This window comes from Dendropsophus ebraccatus, chromosome 8 (genome assembly GCF_027789765.1).
Source record: "Dendropsophus ebraccatus isolate aDenEbr1 chromosome 8, aDenEbr1.pat, whole genome shotgun sequence".
Lineage (NCBI taxonomy): Eukaryota > Metazoa > Chordata > Amphibia > Anura > Hylidae > Dendropsophus > Dendropsophus ebraccatus.
In genome coordinates, this window is record NC_091461.1 from 90,665,715 (window position 1) to 90,685,447 (window position 19,733).

At 45.5% G+C, this 19,733-nt stretch overlaps 1 protein-coding gene across 4 annotated transcripts; it reads left to right on the top strand.

Annotated features, from left to right (window-relative positions):
- The first annotated feature begins 8,073 nt into the window (after positions 1-8,073).
- On the top strand, positions 8,074-18,306 carry CLP1 (cleavage factor polyribonucleotide kinase subunit 1). 4 transcript variants are annotated; one of them, XM_069979288.1, is made up of 4 exons: positions 8,084-8,153; positions 12,593-12,680; positions 13,493-14,143; positions 17,565-18,306. In XM_069979288.1, exons 3-4 carry the CDS (start codon positions 13,502-13,504, stop codon positions 18,240-18,242), a joined length of 1,320 nt encoding a protein of 439 aa, XP_069835389.1. In that variant the 5' UTR covers positions 8,084-8,153; positions 12,593-12,680; positions 13,493-13,501; the 3' UTR covers positions 18,243-18,306. The 4 variants fall into 4 exon arrangements, with proteins under 4 accessions (XP_069835387.1, XP_069835389.1, XP_069835390.1 ...); XM_069979287.1 differs by having other exon boundaries at positions 8,099-8,153; positions 12,534-12,680; XM_069979286.1 differs by lacking the exon at positions 12,593-12,680 and having other exon boundaries at positions 8,074-8,153.
- Positions 18,307-19,733: the final 1,427 nt, after the last annotated feature.

The window sequence follows — 19,733 nt, forward strand, 5'->3', positions numbered from 1 at the left end:
GAACCCCAAAACAAATGGATTTTTGGTAGTTTCAGAATAGGGCAGAGCAACATTATTTCACTTACAAAAAAATTATTTCATTGATTGGGAGAAGGTGATTTAAGTAAAAAAAAAAAAATAATTCATGTGTTACCTTTTTCCAAGCTGTTTTGGCTCTCAAGCCCCTCTTTAAAACAAAGGAAAGGTCCCCTGTGACCATAGCTTTCTCAAAGATTTTTGCCAATGAGTATGACTTTAGTTTGAAAAACATGTTTTAGAATAAGGCATATTCTACTATGAGGCCATGTTCACACTCAGTAAGAGACTGGCCGTTCCATGACCCGGCCAGGTCACGGAGCGGCCGGTCTCTGAAAAGGTAATCGCGGCCGGATGATCTTTGGCGCCGCAGGGTTCCCTGCGTGCCCGCATCAGAACTCCCCACAGCACACAATGAAGCAAGCAACCAGAGCTGCTCGCTTCATTGTGTGAACTGACAGAGCTTTCTGCAGCCGCTATTCACTGAATAGCGGCCGCAGAAAACTCACGTCAGTTCTTTGCAGCGCCGCGAGGGATCCCGGACGGAGCATATACTATGTGTATACGCTCCGGCCGGGATCCCATAGAAGAAAAGGTAACGTATGTTTCCGTACAAAGTACGTCCGTTGTTGCCGATTTCAACAACGGCCGTACTTTTACGAAAACATACGTTGTGTGAATATAGCAAAAAAAAGACAGCAGAGACAGCAAAAAAAAAAAGGGGGGGGGTCGGGTGTAGGGCCATTGCCCTGACTAGCCTTCCCTACATAACTGCAACAGCAAAATTCTCCATGGCATTTTAACTGCATGTAGTCTGATGTTAATGGTAATACAAAAAGTGCTGCCTCACGGAACCTTGGCAGTCATAGAAGGCAAATGAGAACAAACGCAAGGTCATGACTGCAGGTGCCTTATGGCACAAGAAAATAGAAAAGCCTACAGAAAGTTTTATGGGGGGGTCTTTGCTTCTGCTGGAGGATCTGTCCCCTTGGCTTACAGGCTGGAGACTAGAAGAGAGGAAGACCCGCTCCGTCCATGCCAAGATTAGGTGAGTATGGCAGAGGGCATTAACTATGGATATACAGCAAGGAAGGGGTCATTAACTATGGGGGTACAGTAGGGAAGGGGGCATTGGTACTTTGGGGCACAGCAGGGAAGGGGTCCTAATTACTATGGAGACACAGCAAGGCAGGGGCATTATTACTATGGGGCACAGCAGGGCAGGGGGCATTAACTATAGGGGCAGGGCAAGGGGCCTATTTACTATGGATACACAGCAAGGCAGGGGGCATAATTACCATAGACACAGCAAGGCAGGGAGCATAATTACTATGGAGATATAACAAGGCAGGGGGCATTAACTATGGAGACACAGTGGGGCAGGGGTCATAAACTATGGGCGCACAGCAGGGTAGGGGGGCATTATTACTATGGGGCACAGCAGAGAAGGGAAACTAACTATAGGAGCACACCTGGCCAGAGGGCATAATTACTATGAGGGCACAGCAGGGCAAGGGGACATTAACTATGGGGGCACAGACAGTAATTATTACTATTATAGCGTTTGCAGACAGACAATTGGAGCAGTGCAAGATAAATCTAACTGAGGAGGTAAAAGGGACAGAAGAAAAGTTGCTAGGTAGAAAATGCATGTAGGTGGTGAACTGAGTAACATACTAAAAAGATTGAATAAAAGTGAAAGATTTAAAATAAGCATCTAATGAGTTATAGTATATTTCCTATAGACCTGGAATGAACAGATTTTCTTTATAGTTGATGATGAAATAAACACAAATTTCAAAGAAAGAAATGTATAATAATCTTGCTGAGCTGAAAATCCCAGAATAAACAGGATATATCTGTAGTCTATAGTAGAATGAACATATATATTCCATAGAAACAGATGAGTAACATTTTACTGTACCTGGGATGAACAGGATATATATGTAGTATATGGTGAAATGAACATATATCCCATAGAAACAGATGTGTAATAGCTATCCTGGATTTAACAGACCTGGAATGAATAGAATATATATGCAGTCTATAGTGGAATACATATATATTCGATAGAAACAGATGTGTAATAGCTATCCTGGATTTAACAGACCTGGAATGAATAGAATATATATGCAGTCTATAGTGGAATACATATATATTCGATAGAAACAGATGTGTAATAGCTATCCTGGATTTAATAGACCTGGAATGAATAGGATATATGTGCAGTCTATAGTGGAATACATATATATTCCATAGAAACAGATGTGTAATACTCCTGTGCTGATGGACCTTAATGGGGTGCTAAGTATTGCTATTGTTAGCAAGGGCTGCTGTTGCAGTAACCCTGCAGCACAGGACTCAGAGTGGTATAATCCATCCCTAGGTCCCAACACATGCCTGATATAGGTAGTCCCTGGTGCCCCTTGCAGTGTGAAGGTGCAGGATAGTAAAGCACACAGTCCAGAGCACTTAAACAGTTGAACAAGAAGTTTATTTTCAGTTTTCTTAAAGAAACAGATATTTCTCAGTAAAAAAAAATGGTGTTTTCAGAGGTAGTTTGCTATTGTTTTCCTTTTAAGACTGGTGAGATGCTGCTTTGAAGTTTATACTTTAGAAGGATAGTGCTTGGCTCTCGTAAAGTGTTGGGTACAAGTTTTAGCATTTAGATTAGGCTAGGGGACTATCGGGAGGGGGCCTATCTAATTAGTACACTACACTGTCGGGGAGACTCTTACAACTTTGGCTGGGTTGCGTAGGACAATCCCCCACAGAGTAGACCAGTTTGGTCCCCTCTTCAGTGGTAGTTGCCCCTATAGAGATTTAGCAGGGCATATCTTTGGTTTGAGGATCTTGAAGAATCAGCAGCATAAATTCTCTTTAGCAGTGAATCATAGGCTGAGAAGGACAGAGCCAGCTGACAATCCTCTTATCAGGCACGTAGTGATAAAACACAATTAACCCCTGCATAGACCTTTAGTATGCTGGCTGTGGAAGAAGTAGCCAAAGACACTTTGTGGCCAAAAAGCAGTACTACACCATACATAGGAGACCATAGGAGAACCCAGCAGAAACATACACTTAAAGGACAAGTGCCATGAAAAACTTTTTCCCAGTAATTGAAGCACATTACAAAGTTATATAACTCTGTAATATGCTTCAATCACCTTTCTGCCTCCCTTCCCTGTCTTTTCCCCCCTCCACCCCCCACCAGGAAGTGTCCTAACTCACACAGACCTAATTACTGTGTCACCGTCACCAAGCTCTTCTCTCAGCTCCTTCTCCTGTTACAGCAGACCCCCCTTCCTTGTCAGGTGACTCAGCTTGCTCAGCTCCCATTGGCTGAACAACTGCAAGCCATCATTTGGACTGGGGAGGGGGGGCTGCTGTAACAGGACCTAGAGCAGCCCTCCTGCTGATGACTCATCCTCACAAGAAGGAGCTGCCTGGTGACGGTGACGGCAGTAATTAGGTCTGTGTGAGTCAGGACACTTCCTGGTGGGGGGTGGAGGGGGGAAAAGACAGGGAAGGGAGGCAGATAGGTGATTGAAGCATATTACAGAGTTATATAACTTTGTAATGTGCTTCAATTACTGGGAAAAAGTTTTTCATTGCACTTGTCCCTCAAATCCCAACTGACATACTTGAAACCCAGCACATGTGTTCTAGGACAGTGCAGATGTATGTGCAGTCTATAGTGGAATTAATACATATTCTAAAGAAAGAACTACCTGTGTTTGATAGATCTGGGATGAACAGAATTAAGGTGCTGTTTATGGTGAACTGCATAAATTTTGAATATAAGTAGTTGCCAAAGTTATTGTTAGATTGGACTGTCTGTTGTGTATAATTACTTATTTGGAATGATCACATATTCTTAACATACCTACCACTAGATGAGGAAACTTAAGTCCCTATTACACGGAACAATTATCGGCCGATAATCGTCCTGTGTAATAGAAGGCAACGATCAGCCGACATGAACGATGTCGACTGATTGTTGTTGTTTGTCTCTCAACATTTGAAAGACAAATGACTATGATAGCAGCGGTCTGCTGCCGTCGCTCTATGGAATAGGAGAGGTGGCAGCAGACCGCTGCTATCTTTTTTTTTTTTTTTTTTTTAATTCTTTATTTTCGAAAGAACACGAGGCGGTACAGCCACAGGCCAACCAGCCCCCATAAGAGACAGACAATAAAATGGTATCAATAAACATCTAATGATAACAAAAAAAATTACAACCTTCCAGGTACAATTGTATTATTGTAACTTATGGGCTAGCTGACGGCCGCGCCGACCCACCACCGCCCTCCGGTAAATTTTTATTGGAACATATGCCACACCCAACGTTGTGGCACAAGTAATGAAAAGGAAACATCCAGGGAACCTGGAAAGAGAACAAAGAGTTTGTCAGCAGCCCGCCCCGTTAACCCCTGGATGGCTGGAGCGTTAACGGGGCGGGCTGCTGACAAACTCGCAGCGGGATGTGCATCCTGCTGCAATTTTGTCTGCCCATATGTGTACAGGGCAGGGATCCGCCCAGTAATTTTGTACCCTAAATCAGGGATGGGGAACCTTCTGCCCTCCAGCTGTTGCAAAACTACAATACCCATCATGACTGGACAGCCTTTGGCTGTCCAGACATGATAGGAATTATAGTTTTGCAGCAGCTGGAAGGCTGAAGGTTCCCCATCCCTGCTCTAAATCTTATCATAAAAGATGACAAAAGGCAAAATAATTAACATTTTTCTACATGACCCCTGTGTGGCCCTGCATCATAAAAATGTAGTAGGTTAGAGTCATGTAACAGACAGAATTAGAAACTGACAGAGTACACTGCTCTATGTAGACTGCATAAAGCTGGAAAATGCCAACTGATCTTACTCCATATATGACTGGGGTGCATGAGCAATTAGTATTTGAGAGCAAAATAGAACTAAGTGAAACAAAATTTATTTTAACGCACCCTGTACTGCCAAAAGGAGGAGATGTTTAAGACCGCATTGACATGTTACGGAAAACGGACGTGGAACGCCTGTAACGGACTCCACCCCCGCTGAAAATTACTGAAAATAAAACATTTCCTGCATGACATTTAGTAGCTGATAAGTATGGGGAGACTTGAGACATTTTAATAAAGGTAAATTACAAATCTTTATAACTAATGCTACGTTCACACGGAACGATAATTCGCCCGATCGTACGATTAACAATCTTGGAGTAACGTGTTTTTTTTCATAAGGATCAGCGTTTAGACGGTACGATATATCATATGGAAATTTGTTTTGCGATCGCTTAAAGCCTATCTCACACATTGTTTAAATCGGCGAACGACTGTTCACATGGAACGATCTGCCAATTTTTTGAGCAATCGTTGATCGTTCGCTGCGTTTACACGTACGATTATTGTTTGAATTATATCATTAACGTGCGAATTCACACGATAATCGTTCCGTGTAAACGCAGCATTACTGACACCAGTTGATTTAAAAGAAAAAGATTTTTGCTGGACAACCCCTTTGGGTAGCTTCACACGTACCGTATCGCTGCGTTTTTAACGCTGCGTTTTTGGTGCGATTTTTACATGCGCGTTTTGATTCTCGCGTGATTTTCATGTGAAAATCAAAACGCGCATGTAAAAATCGCACCAAAGGGTACAAACACACACAGCAGATACGCAGCAGATTTGATGCTGTGTTCAGTTATTTAGATCTAATCTGCTGCGTATCGCAGCAGTAAATACGCAGCGTATATGCCGTGTGTGTTTGTACCCTAAGGGTACAAACACACACACCGTATACGCAGCAGATACGCAGCAAATACGCAGCAGATTTAATGGTGCAGATTTGATGCTGTGTTCAGTTGTATAGATCTAATCTGCTGCGCATCTGCTGCGTATCGCAGCAGTAAATACGCAGCATATACGGTGTGTGTGTTTGTACCCTTAGGGTGGTATTACACGGGCCGAGCAGGGCCCGATAATACCTGTAAACGAGCAGCGATCTGCTAGATCGTTGCTCGTTTACTGGACCTATTACACGGCCCGATAATCGTTTGACAAGAGCTGCAAGGACATCGTTACCGATGTCCTTGCAGCCCTTGCTAAACTGGCATACATTACCCATCCACGTTCCAGGGCTGCTCCTGCGTCCGCTTCTCCCGGGGGTCCCGCGCGCTCTCTAGCGTCACAGCAGCCTGTCAGCTGGTAGGCCGCTCAGCCAATCACAGGCCGGGACCGCCGCGGCCTGTGATTGGCTGAGCGGCCTATCAGCTGACAGGCCTCTGTGACGCTAGAGCGCGCGCGGGACGCAGGGAGAAGCGGACGGCAGGAGCAGCCCTGGAACGTGGATGGGTAAAGTATATCGTTAGTCGCCGGCCACGCACCGCTATTACACGCAGCGGTGCGCGGTCGGCGCCCGACGAAAATAGGTTCTAACCTATATCAACGATCAGCCGATGATCGTTGTCATCGGCTGATCGTTGCATTTATTACACGGAACGATAATCGGCCGAATTGGCCCGATTCGGCCGATTATCGCTCCGTGTAATACCACCCTTAAAGGAAACTATCCCGAGGAGGAAGGTATGTCTCTTATGTTTATCCTTGGCTCCAATCCTGTGCAGTTAGCAATGTAATCCTCGGTCTGGAGCACCACCCCCAGAGCGCAAGCTGGCCCTCTCCTTCTAAGGGTAGCTTCACACGTACCGTATCGCTGCGTTTTTAATGCTGCGTTTTTTACATGTGAGTTTTGATTTTCACATGAAAATCAAAACGCGCATGTAAAAAACGCAGCAAAAACGCAGCGATAAAAACGCGATAAAAAAGCAGCGATACGGTACGTGTGAAGGCACCCTAATGGTGGGTTTAGACAGGCAGATGTATCTGACAGATTCTGGAAGCCAAAGCCAGGAATTGATTTGAAAAGAGGAGAAATCTCAGTCTTTCCTTTATGACCCGTTCCCTGTTTATGGTCTGTTCCTGGCTTTGGCTTCAAAAATCTGTCAGATAAATCTGTCTGTGTAAACTCACCATAATGATAATTAATGGAACCAGGTGGGCCCGCTTCATGCTCTGGGGTGGGACACTGCCTCTAAGGGTACAAACACACACACATCGTATACGCAGCGTATTTACTGCTGCGATACGCAGCAGATATGCAGCAGATTAGATCTAAATAACTGAACACAGCATCAAGTCTTCACCATCAAATCTGCTGTGTATCTGCTGCATATATGGTGTGTGTGTTTGTACCCTAACACCACAGAAATAGCGCAGAGGAGTAAGGTAAGAGACATGTCTTTCTCTCTGTGCACAATAGGGGGCGCAATCAGCAGTTTAGTTTAGTCTAACCTACTGATAGTTCCCCTTTACACTGAATTTGTCTGTCAGGGTTGTTACAGTAAAAAAAAAAAAAAAAAAATTAAAACTTTACCCACACTTAGGGTCCGTTTACACAGAAAGATTATCTGACAGATTATCTGCCAAAGATTTGAAGCCAAAGCCAGAAACAGACTATAAACAAAGATCAGATAATAAAGTAAAGACTGAAATTTCTCTTTTCAAATCCATTCCTGGCTTTGGCTTCAAATCTTTGACAGATATCTTTCTGTGTAAATGGACCGTTAGCTTTATTTTCTATCACTTAAAGGGTTAACAAAGTTCATAAATCCTTTTGTGATTTCTATAGGGTACATGTTGTTATGTGGTGTTCCCACTCCTATAAAGTACTGGGGAGGGAAGGGCAATTAATTGCCATTTGCACATGAGCAGCTGCTGCCCATTGATAATAAATAGAAGCTGCAAAGCCTGCTGGACCCCACCACAGGTAGGGAACAGGTCCTTATTATCAGTAACAGCGCTGTATTTAGACCCCTTCTCAAGAAACACCGCGCCCCCACACCGATCACTATCGCCTGTCACCCTCTTCAGAGCAGAACTCTCCCTCATCACCACAAGAGCAGCGGTAGAAGCCCAACAACTCCTCTAACAAAAGCGCGGGAACCGCCTCCAAGCATCACGTGACATGAGGACGTCACGTGATGTTCTAACGTCACGCGGCCCATACGTAGTACGGAACGTCGCTGAGTCCATCAGAGTGGCCGGAAGTCGTTAAATATACCTGGTAGGAGTGCGGCGGGTGAGTGTTGAGCACGTGTGCAGAGGGGAGAACAGCGCTGCAGCTTCCACACTAGTCATTGATGAGTTATAGTAGTGGTAGCGCCGGCTCCGGAATGATGGCAGCGGCTTCTAGACCAGGAATGTTAGCGCGCTGAGCCTCTGTCTGTATTGTGCCTGCCGTGTGGAGCCCTGTCATGTACTTTGTAGTGGGAACAGCAGCGCTGCTCGGTTGCTGCAAATTCTCTGTTATAGCGCTCCTGTAGCTACAGAGGGCTCCCTCACAGCTTCTGTATATGTTATAGCGCTCCTGTACATACAGAGGGCTCCCTCACAGCTTCTCTATATGTTATAGCGCTCCTGTACATACAGAGGGCTCCCTCACAGCTTCTCTATATGTTATAGCGCTCCTGTACATACAGAGGGCTCCCTCACAGCTTCTCTGTATGTTATAGCGCTCCTGTACATAGAGGGCTCCCTCACAGCTTCTGTATATGTTATAGCGCTCCTGTACATACAGAGGGCTCCCTCACAGCTTCTCTATACGTTATAGCGCTCCTGTACCTACAGAGGGCTCCCTCACAGCTTCTCTATACGTTATAGCGCTCCTGTACATCCAGAGGGCTCCCTCACAGCTTCTCTATATGTTATAGCGCTCCTGTACATACAGAGGGCTCCCTCACAGCTTCTCTATACGTTATAGCGCTCCTGTACATCCAGAGGGCTCCCTCACAGCTTCTGTATATGTTATAGCGCTCCTGTACATACAGAGGGCTCCCTCACAGCTTCTCTATATGTTATAGCGCTCCTGTAGCTACAGAGGGCTCCCTCACAGCTTCTCTATACGTTATAGCGCTCCTGTACATCCAGAGGGCTCCCTCACAGCTTCTCTATATGTTATAGCGCTCCTGTACATACAGAGGGCTCCCTCACAGCTTCTCTATACGTTATAGCGCTCCTGTACATCCAGAGGGCTCCCTCACAGCTTCTGTATATGTTATAGCGCTCCTGTACATACAGAGGGCTCCCTCACAGCTTCTCTATATGTTATAGCGCTCCTGTAGCTACAGAGGGCTCCCTCACAGCTTCTGTATATGTTATAGCGCTCCTGTACATCCAGAGGGCTCCCTCACAGCTTCTCTATATGTTATAGCGCTCCTGTACATACAGAGGGCTCCCTCACAGCTTCTCTATACGTTATAGCGCTCCTGTACATCCAGAGGGCTCCCTCACAGCTTCTGTATATGTTATAGCGCTCCTGTACATACAGAGGGCTCCCTCACAGCTTCTCTATACGTTATAGCGCTCCTGTACATCCAGAGGGCTCCCTCACAGCTTCTGTATATGTTATAGCGCTCCTGTACATACAGAGGGCTCCCTCACAGCTTCTCTATATGTTATAGCGCTCCTGTAGCTACAGAGGGCTCCCTCACAGCTTCTGTATATGTTATAGCGCTCCTGTACATCCAGAGGGCTCCCTCACAGCTTCTCTATATGTTATAGCGCTCCTGTACATACAGAGGGCTCCCTCACAGCTTCTCTATACGTTATAGCGCTCCTGTACATCCAGAGGGCTCCCTCACAGCTTCTGTATATGTTATAGCGCTCCTGTACATACAGAGGGCTCCCTCACAGCTTCTCTATACGTTATAGCGCTCCTGTACATCCAGAGGGCTCCCTCACAGCTTCTGTATATGTTATAGCGCTCCTGTACATACAGAGGGCTCCCTCACAGCTTCTCTATATGTTATAGCGCTCCTGTAGCTACAGAGGGCTCCCTCACAGCTTCTGTATATGTTATAGCGCTCCTGTACATCCAGAGGGCTCCCTCACAGCTTCTCTATATGTTATAGCGCTCCTGTACATACAGAGGGCTCCCTCACAGCTTCTCTATATGTTATAGCGCTCCTGTACATACAGAGGGCTCCCTCACAGCTTCTCTATATGTTATAGCGCTCCTGTACATACAGAGGGCTCCCTCACAGCTTCTCTATATGTTATAGCGCTCCTGTAGCTACAGAGGGCTCCCTCACAGCTTCTGTATATGTTATAGTGCTCCTGTACATACAGAGGGCTCCCTCACAGCTTCTCTATATGTTATAGCGCTCCTGTACATACAGAGGGCTCCCTCACAGCTTCTCTATATGTTATAGCGCTCCTGTAGCTACAGAGGGCTCCCTCACAGCTTCTGTATATGTTATAGCGCTCCTGTACATCCAGAGGGCTCCCTCACAGCTTCTGTATATGTTATAGCGCTCCTGTACATCCAGAGGGCTCCCTCACAGCTTCTGTATATGTTATGGCGCTCCTGTACATCCAGAGGGCTCCCTCACAGCTTCTGTATATGTTATAGCGCTCCTGTACATCCAGAGGGCTCCCTCACAGCTTCTGTATATGTTATGGCGCTCCTGTACATCCAGAGGGCTCCCTCACAGCTTCTGTATATGTTATGGCGCTCCTGTACATCCAGAGGGCTCCCTCACAGCTTCTGTATATGTTATGGCGCTCCTGTACATCCAGAGGGCTCCCTCACAGCTTCTGTATATGTTATAGCGCTCCTGTACATCCAGAGGGCTCCCTCACAGCTTCTGTATATGTTATGGCGCTCCTGTACATCCAGAGGGCTCCCTCACAGCTTCTCTATATGTTATAGTGCTCCTGTACATACAGAGGGCTCCCTCACAGCTTCTCTATATGTTATAGTGCTCCTGTACATCCAGAGGGCTCCCTCACAGCTTCTGTATATGTTATGGCGCTCCTGTACATCCAGAGGGCTCCCTCACAGCTTTTGTATACGTTATAGCGCTCCTGTACCTACAGAGGGCTCCCTCACAGCTTCTCTATATGTTATAGCGCTTCTGTACATCCACCAGAAGGCTCCCTCACAGCTTCTGTATATGTTATAGCGCTCCTGTACATAGAGGGCTCCCTCACAGCGTCTCTATATGTTATAGCGCTCCTGTACATACAGAGGGCTCCCTCACAGCTTCTCTATATGTTATAGCGCTCCTGTACCTACCAGGGCTGTGGGGTCGGTAAGCCGCAGCTCCTACTCCAACTCTGACTGACTCCTGAATTTTAACAGAACTGACTCCGACTTCTGCTCCTTCATAAATGGCCGGTCATATACCAGGGCAGTTATTTATCACACTGGCTCAGCAGCTTCTCCCTAATGTCCTACATGATCCTGGGGCGACTTCTGAGGGAATAAAGGAATACTGTATATAAAGTAGATTCTCCTGTGTGTGCAGTGGATGCAGCCAGTCTCCAGCCTCCATGTCCTGAACTACTCACAACTAGACTAGATGGAGCAGGTGGTCTTTTCCTGCTGACAGTCTTCTGTGTTTCTAACTAAATATTCACCATACTTAAAGAAACACTGCTAACAATGCCAGATACATGTAATATAGAGAGGGGTCACACATATTGATATAGAGAGGGGTCACACATGGTGATATAGAGAGGGGTCACACATGGTGATATAGAGAGGGGTCACACATAGTGATATAGAGAGGGTCACACAGTGATATAGAAGGTCACTGTGAGGGCACGCAAACACGCACAGCCTGCTGCAGCCATAGCATACACACACCCACACAGCCTGCTGCAGCTATAGCGCACACCACACACACACGGCTTGCTGCGGCCATAGCACACATACACACAGCCTGCTGCAGCCATAGTGCACACACACACAGCTTGCTGCAGCTATAGAAAACATACACGCACACATACAGCCTGCTGCAGTCATAGCACACACACCCTACTGCAGCCATAGCGCGCGCACACACACACACAGCTGCAGTCATAGAACACTGAAGAAAAACACACAATCTTCTCCCAGAGAGATAACACCACACTGAGGACAGAGGTTACTGCTTCACTACTTATGTCTTCTCCTCCTCCTCTATATTACATAGGATATCTTCATATTACACTGCTGCTCATATACAGTCATCCAGCATCCAGGAAGAGAACAGCACAGATCTCCCCCCCCCCCCACACAATGGACTCTTCCAGCTCAGAAACAAACTGCCAAATAGTGACTGACAACTTTTCCATGACCCCCCTTATGTAATAGGGCCAGTGTCCTATTAGAATGTTGCTCATTATATATATTCATGAGCAAAACTTGTAAAATTCTTATGAAAATTCAATTCTACATTTTTTAAAGCTGGAGTCGGAGTCATTAAATTTTTTCCGATTCCGACTCCAGCCAAAACTAGCTCCGACTCCACGACTCTGACTCCACAGCCCTGGTACCTATAGAGGGCTCCCTCACAGCTTCTCTATATGTTATAGCGCTCCTGTACCTACAGAGGGCTCCACTACAGCTTCTCTGTATGTTATAGCGCTCCTGTACACCCAGAGGAATCCCTCACAGCTTCTCTGTATGTTATAGCACTCCTGTACATCCAGAGGAATCCCTCACAGCTGCTTTTTATGGTTACACCATCCCAGGTTTGCCATTGATGGATGAGAAGTGGACAGAAAGGGAGTACAGAGCTTGAGGCCCTACCAGTCAAGACACTACTCACCTATCCTGAGGGTAATTGATGAGGGCCCTTGATGGGAAGACAGATGAGCACACATAATGTATTACAGTACCATGCATATTATATAATATACATCCTGCAGATTTTATCCACATGGATACGTGTCATGTGAATCTTAAAGGAGAAGGCCGGCAAAAATTGTATTGTATTTGCCCCCAAAAGTTATACAAATCACCAACATACACTTATTACGGGTAATGCTTATGAAGTGCTTTTTTCCCTGCACTTACTGCTGCATCAAGGCTTCACTTCCTGGATAACATGGTGATGTCACTTCCTAAATAAAATGGTGATGTCACGACCCGACTCCCAGAGCTGTGCAGGCTGTGGCTGCTGGAGAGGATGATGGCAGAGGGACACAGGGCACTGGAGGGACACTGAGCATCCCTCTGCCATCATCCTCTCCAGCAGCCACAGCCCACACAGCTCTGGGAGTCGGGTCGTGACATCACCATTTTATCTAGGAAGTGACATCACCATGTTATCCAGAAAGTGAAGCCTTGATGCAGGGAAAAACACTTTATGTGCATTTCCCGTAATAAGTGTATATTGGTGATTTGTACAACTTTTGGGGGGCAATACAATACTTTTATGAAAAAAATTTCACCTGACTTTTCCTTAAGTTTTGCAGCATGTCACTTTCTGTTACAGTGTGAGCATGGGTTTATTGCAGACCTCCTTCATTTAGTTCAACAGAGAAGTAACCTGATCTTTATAATTCGGTGCCGTTATGTTCCTATACAAGATGAACCATAGTGTTGTCTTTCCAGCCTCTAGTTATGTATATTATCTTGTCCTTTTCTAGGTAATTAAGATGTCTTCAGATGATCCGCTTATTGGTGGTTCTGAAGCTGGAGGATCTTGGCCATCTTCCAGTGGCCCCTCCACTAAGTTTGAGCTGGAGAAGGAGACTGAACTGCGGCTGGAGGTGGAAGGTTCGGCCCCTGTGCAGGTGGAGCTGGTATCTGGACTCGCTGAAGTGTTTGGCACGGAGCTGACAAAGAACAAGAAGTACACATTCCCACCAGGGAGCAGGGGCGCTGTCTTCACATGGCATGGATGCACTGTCCAGCTGTGGGGAAGCCCCGATGTGGCTTACGTTTCAAAAGATACCCCCATGTTACTCTATCTTAACACCCATGTTGGTCTTGAGCAGATGCGTGCTCAAGCAGAGCGGGAAGGAGAGCGAGGACCCCGGGTTTTAGTGGCTGGCCCTTCAGATGTAGGCAAATCCACACTTTGTCGTCTCCTTTTGAACTATGCTGTGCGGCGAGGTCGGAGACCAACTCTGGTGGAGCTGGATGTGGGTCAGGGCTCCGTGTCAGTTCCTGGAACAGTTGGGGCCTTGTGTGTGGAGAGACCAGCAGACGTAGAGGAAGGGTTCTCGGCTCAGGCACCACTTGTGTATCATTTTGGATCTACTACTCCAGGGACAAACATCAAGTTGTACAACAAGGTAAGTCTATATCTCCTGTGACACTAGTGATTGTTAGAGGCTTCAAAGAGATCTAAAAAGCGTTCTTTGGGTTTGTAAAAAAAAAAATTTTCATACTGGTGACTTGACCCAGGTCAAGATTTAGCCCAGCTCTTGAATATACAATTAGTATCTGAAGGTTTTTTATTGCCACTAACTGTTGAGTGGTTATGTAGTGCTATGGGAAAACTCATGATGTTTTTTGAGGTCTTTCCCCTATAAAAAGCAATCTGGTAGTAAGTGTTCCTCCACTTCTGATCTCATATCCGTAAAAAGCTAGTGCACACTGGGCATTATGCAAAGACAACTGGACAATGCCTGGAAATATTGTGCACTGGTTTTAATAAATGAAGTAGATCCTGTTGTTTGTGTGCTAGCCTTTCTGCCAAAACAAGACTCCGTGGAGTCTCGGTTGCGAGTCTCAAAACCCGGGATCGCCAGATATCTTATTGCCCCAACTAGCCAGAATCCTACTCCACACTGACGAGGGGCAAATACCCTGAAACGGCTGTCTGTGGATGGAAGCCTGCCTTGGCAAGCCCTTGTCATGATTGCAATACTCGTACCTTGAGTTAGACATTGACAAAAGGGGCCACCCTGGTATTTCCCTATGTATGTTCCAATACTCGCAACCGAGTGGGACTTAAGGGGCTATTTATCAGGGTGGTGTGGTGCTCTCCCCATCATGGAGGCCCCCCGTGGCAACAGGCTAGAGATATCTGGCTATCCTCTGTTTTGAGACTCTCAACCGAGACTCCACAGACTCTTGTTTTGCATATTTAAATTTTTGGGGGCATCAGTGGAGACTCTTGATTACTTCATTGGAGTTTTTTTCACTGTTCTCCTTGAGTTCAGTGATTACTGTGTTTTGTTGGCTAGCCTTTCTCCCAGCGAGATGCCTGATTGGGTAGGAGTTTGGAATCAGAGAGACGTTTTAAAAGGGTTTATCCAGCCTAAGGTCTTATTTACACATTCAGTGAAACGCTGAACCTACAGACGGGGAAACCCTGTAGTGGACTCTATCCCTGCCCGGCATCACGTATCAATATGATGCCAGCAGTGGGGAAAGTGTTTGAATCTTCATGGCACTGTAATATCACAGCTGTGTTGCTCATTACAGTGCCAAGAAGATTCAAACACTTTCCCCGCTACCGGAATCATGTTGACATATGGTGCCAGGTGGGGATGGACTCCATTACAGCACTTACATGTCCTTAGGTTCTGTGTTTCACAATCGTGAGAATAAGCCCTTATAAAATGTGATCATTGTGTGTCCTGTTCCCAGCACTCCTGCATATCAGCTAATCAATAGGGTTGCTACGCCCTTGTGAGTGCCTCTTCATCATTTGTACCTGCATTACCATACTATGTTGTAAAAGAATCAAAAACATCAAAAAAATCAAAACATCAGAAGATGGTACCATCAGGACCATCAAAAGCCTTTTTACATAGTATAAATGGCGACCTATCCATTAGATAAGATTAAAGTGTCATTGTCGTTAAAAATGTTTTGCAGAAATCAATAGTACAGGCGATTTTAAGAAACTTTGTAATTGGGTTTATTAGCCGAAAAATGCATTTTTATCATGAAAAAGCAGTTTGAAGCTCTCCCCCCTGTCTTCATTGGTCTCTGTCTTCATTGTTCTCTATGAAGAGGGGAGGGGTGGAGGCACCAAAACAGGACAACAAAGAGTTAATTTACAGCTACATCACCAGACTCTCTCCTCTGAAGTCAGCACTGACCTCTCTGACCTCTGAATAGGGGCTTTCAGCGTCTCCCTGCTGTGTAATCCTTTGTTCTCTGCTGGCGACTAATCTCCCTCCCCCCCCACCCCCCACCCCCACCCCATAGAACAGACAGAGGCCGACTGATGTAAAACAGTGAGATTTCCTGATAATGAGCAGTGGATGAGAGAGAGGAGGGGGGGGACCTGGGGAAAGTCTTTTTGAATGCAGATAATGGCATATTTGCCTAATAAACCCAGTTACAAAGTTTCTTAAAATCGTCTGTACTATTTATTTCTGCAAAAAAAATAATAATTTAGCGACAGTGACACTTTAATTTAATGTGTACTTTAAAAGCATTTCTTGTTACCGATGTCCTTGCAGCATCATACATTACCTGGCTGCAGGGCTTGTCCTCCGCTCCGTCTCCTCACTGGGTCCCCCGCGCTCTATCTTCTGAATGGCCGGTCAGCTGACAGGCCACACTCAGCCAATCACAGGCCGCGGCGGTCCCGGCCTGTGATTGGCTGAGCGCTCCGTCAGCTGACCGGCCATTCAGAAGATAGAGCGCGCGGGACTCGGGGATGAAGACAGCGCAGAGAAGAAGCCCTGCAGTCAGGTAATGTATGATGATGCTGCTGCTGTTTCTTCTCAAATCGTCGGTCGCCCGCCGCGCACCGCTATTCAACCGTAGCGATGCGCGGTGGGGGAACGATGATTTTAGGTCTGGCCCTAAATGAACGATCAGCCGATGACACGATCATCGGCTGATCGTTCTCTCTAATTCACTGAACGATAATCTGCCGAATCGGGCCAAATGGGGCCGATCCGGCCGATTATCGTTACTGTGGAATAGGGCCCTATTACACCAACAGATTTATCTGAGAGATTTCTGCAGCCAAAGCCAGGAATGGATTTGAAAAGAGGAGAAATCTCAGTCTTTCCTTTATGACCTGTTCTCTGTTTATGGCTTTGGCTGCAAAAATCTGTCAGATAAATCTTGGTCACATCAGAAAAAAATTAATTAGAAGACATAAAAAAAAAATCGAAACCAAAATAGTACCGATAAAAACTATGGATCATGACGGAATAATACAAAAGTTTTAGCTGTCAGAACAGAGAATTTTAAGCTTATTAAAAAAGTTAACATTTTAAAAAGTACTAAAATAAAACAAAAATAAAACAAAAGCTATTAGTTGGGTATCACTGTAATTGCACTGACCCACAGAATACAGATAACCTGGCACTTTTACTGTAACCTTACCTTCATCCCTTCCCTCCTTGGTTGAACTTGATGGACTTGTCTTTTTTCAACCAGACTAATTATAACTATTTTGTAAAAAGTAAATGCCCAAAGTTTGGTAAATTGCTGTTTTTTATTCAATTTCACCCTCAAATATTTTTATTTACAAAAACTCTTTATATATAAAAATAGGAGTTAAGGAACTTAGAATGCAAGGAGGAAAAAATTAAAATTTAAAAGTAAAGAAAACCCCGTTCACAAAAGGTTAACTACTGCACCATAGCTGTGTACAAGTTATTTGCAGTATTGCCTCTCAACTCTAAGATGTGGTACTAAGAAAGCAGATATGTTTACCTCAACACCCTGAAAATCATATTGAGAAATTAAGAGGTTTTATTTATCTTATAATTCTAACCTCTGTTCTTCTGCCCTTAGCTGACTTCCCGTCTGGCTCATGTCTTTAACCTACGATGCGAAGCCAATCGTCGAGCATCAGTCAGCGGCTGTCTAATAAACACCTGCGGTTGGGTTAAAGGATCTGGTTATCAGGCATTGATCCATGCAGCCTCTGCCTTTGAAGTGGATGTCGTCATAGTCCTGGACCAAGAACGTCTGTACAATGACTTGCGAAGGGACCTTCCCCACTTTGTTCACACGCTACTTCTTCCAAAGTCTGGTGGAGCATCCGAGCGATCTAAAGAATGTCGGAGGGAAGCCAGGGATCTGCGGGTACGAGAGTATTTCTATGGGCCACGTGGATCGCTTTACCCTCATGCCTTTGAGGTAAAGTTTTCAGAGGTGAAAGTGTATAAAGTTGGGGCCCCATCTATCCCTGACTCTTGTCTCCCACTGGGAATGTCACAAGAGGACAATCAGCTGAAACTGGTTCCTGTCACACCAGGCAGGGACATGGCACATCATCTCCTGAGTGTTGTACCCATAGATGGTGGCACAGCAGATGAGGGTCTGGAGGAAAAAAATGTTGCTGGCTTCATTGTTATCACAGGTGTGGACACTGAAAATCAGACATTGACTGTGCTTTCCCCAGCGCCTAGACCATTACCTAAATGTGTCCTACTTATAATGGATATAAGATTTATGGATATGAAATGAGCTACTAAACAAGCAATAGCAATGTGTTTTAAATTTTAATAAATGAGGTTTATTTTTTATTCTGGTTCCTGTGTGAGTGACCTTCATTTTTAACACTGTTGTATCTTATACATTTTCTTTGCCATACAGTGTGTTTTGATCCATGTAAATTTTTATTAGTGTTTAATGATATCCTAGAGATAAACCAGCAATATTCAATGTGCACGATTCATACATATCACTTCGCTCTAGTGGGCAGACAGACCCCCAATCAGATAGTTGTCCTCCATCCTGTAGATTGGGGATAACTTTAAAAGATGGGAATTGCTGTGAAGTGTAGTGTTGCCAAAACAAAATAAAACTAGATAATTCTCCAGGCCCAGGTGACATTCACCCCTGTGTTAAAGGTGTAAAACTATTTTTTTTTTTTTTTTTAGGTGCATCTCTGGCTCTTTTGATGCACCTCATGGTATGTTTATCATGGTACTTAAAGGGGGGGGGGGGCTATTTTTGGATCTGGCCTGGGAGGAGGTGGCTGAGAGAAAAGACGTCCACTCACCTCCCCGGATCCAGCGGCAGGTCCTGTATTGCGGCGCTCCGGTTCCCGGCCGCTTCCTGGTGTCTGACGCGGGCTCGAGATGTGACATCTCAAGTCCACTCAGCCAGTCAGTGACAGAGGCGGGATCTGAGTGGACTCCCGCCTCTGTTACTGACAGGCTGAGCGGACTTGAGACGTCACGTCTCGAGCCCGCGTCAGACACCATGTAGCGGCCGGGGACCGGAGCTCCGCGATACGGGACCCGCCGCTGGATCCGGGGAGGTGAGTGGACGTCTTTCCTCTCAAACCCCCCCCTCCCGCTGGAGTACCCCTTTAAGTACCATGATAAAAATACCATGAGGTGCATCAAAAGAGCCAGAGATGCACCTAAAAAATATATATAGTTTTACCGCTTTAGTAATCACTAGTCAGACTACACAAACAACATTGTGGCCAGTTCTGGGCACTAGTGTACAACAAGGATATAGTGGAGCTGGAGAGGATTTGAAGACTGGCAACTAGAGTAATAAGTGGAATAGGTGGACTACAGTATCCAGAAAGATGAAGGTTAGAAAAAGAAGGCTGAAGGGTGACCTAATAACTATGCACAAATATATCAGAGGGCAGTACAAACATCTCTTCTAGGACTGTATCTGTAGCAATGGGGGGGGCATCCTCTCTGTGTGGATAAAAGACAGCACTCTGTAAGTCAGGAATAGGTGAATCACGGCACTCACCAAATGAAGTAATGCTTATTTATTGGTGCAAAACGGGCAGGTACATGGAGGATGCGTTTTGGCTAACATAGAGCTGGAGCTGATGAAGGGTATGTTAGCCAAAACGCGTCCTCCATGTACCTGCCTGTTTTGCACCAATATATAAGCATTACTTCATTTGGTGAGTGCCGGGATTCATCTATTTTCCCAAAGGAATTTTGTGGCAATGCCCAGCATCACCGCTTAATTCTTTAGTTC

Excerpts from the sequence above, each read along its gene's own strand:
- CLP1 (XM_069979286.1), top strand. The coding sequence starts at position 13,502 with ATGTCTTCAGATGATCCGCTTATTGGTGGTTCTGAAGCTGGAGGATCT. Across the intron at positions 14,144-17,564 it reads ACATCAAGTTGTACAACAAG|CTGACTTCCCGTCTGGCTCA; the intron begins GTAAGTCTATAT and ends TTCTGCCCTTAG.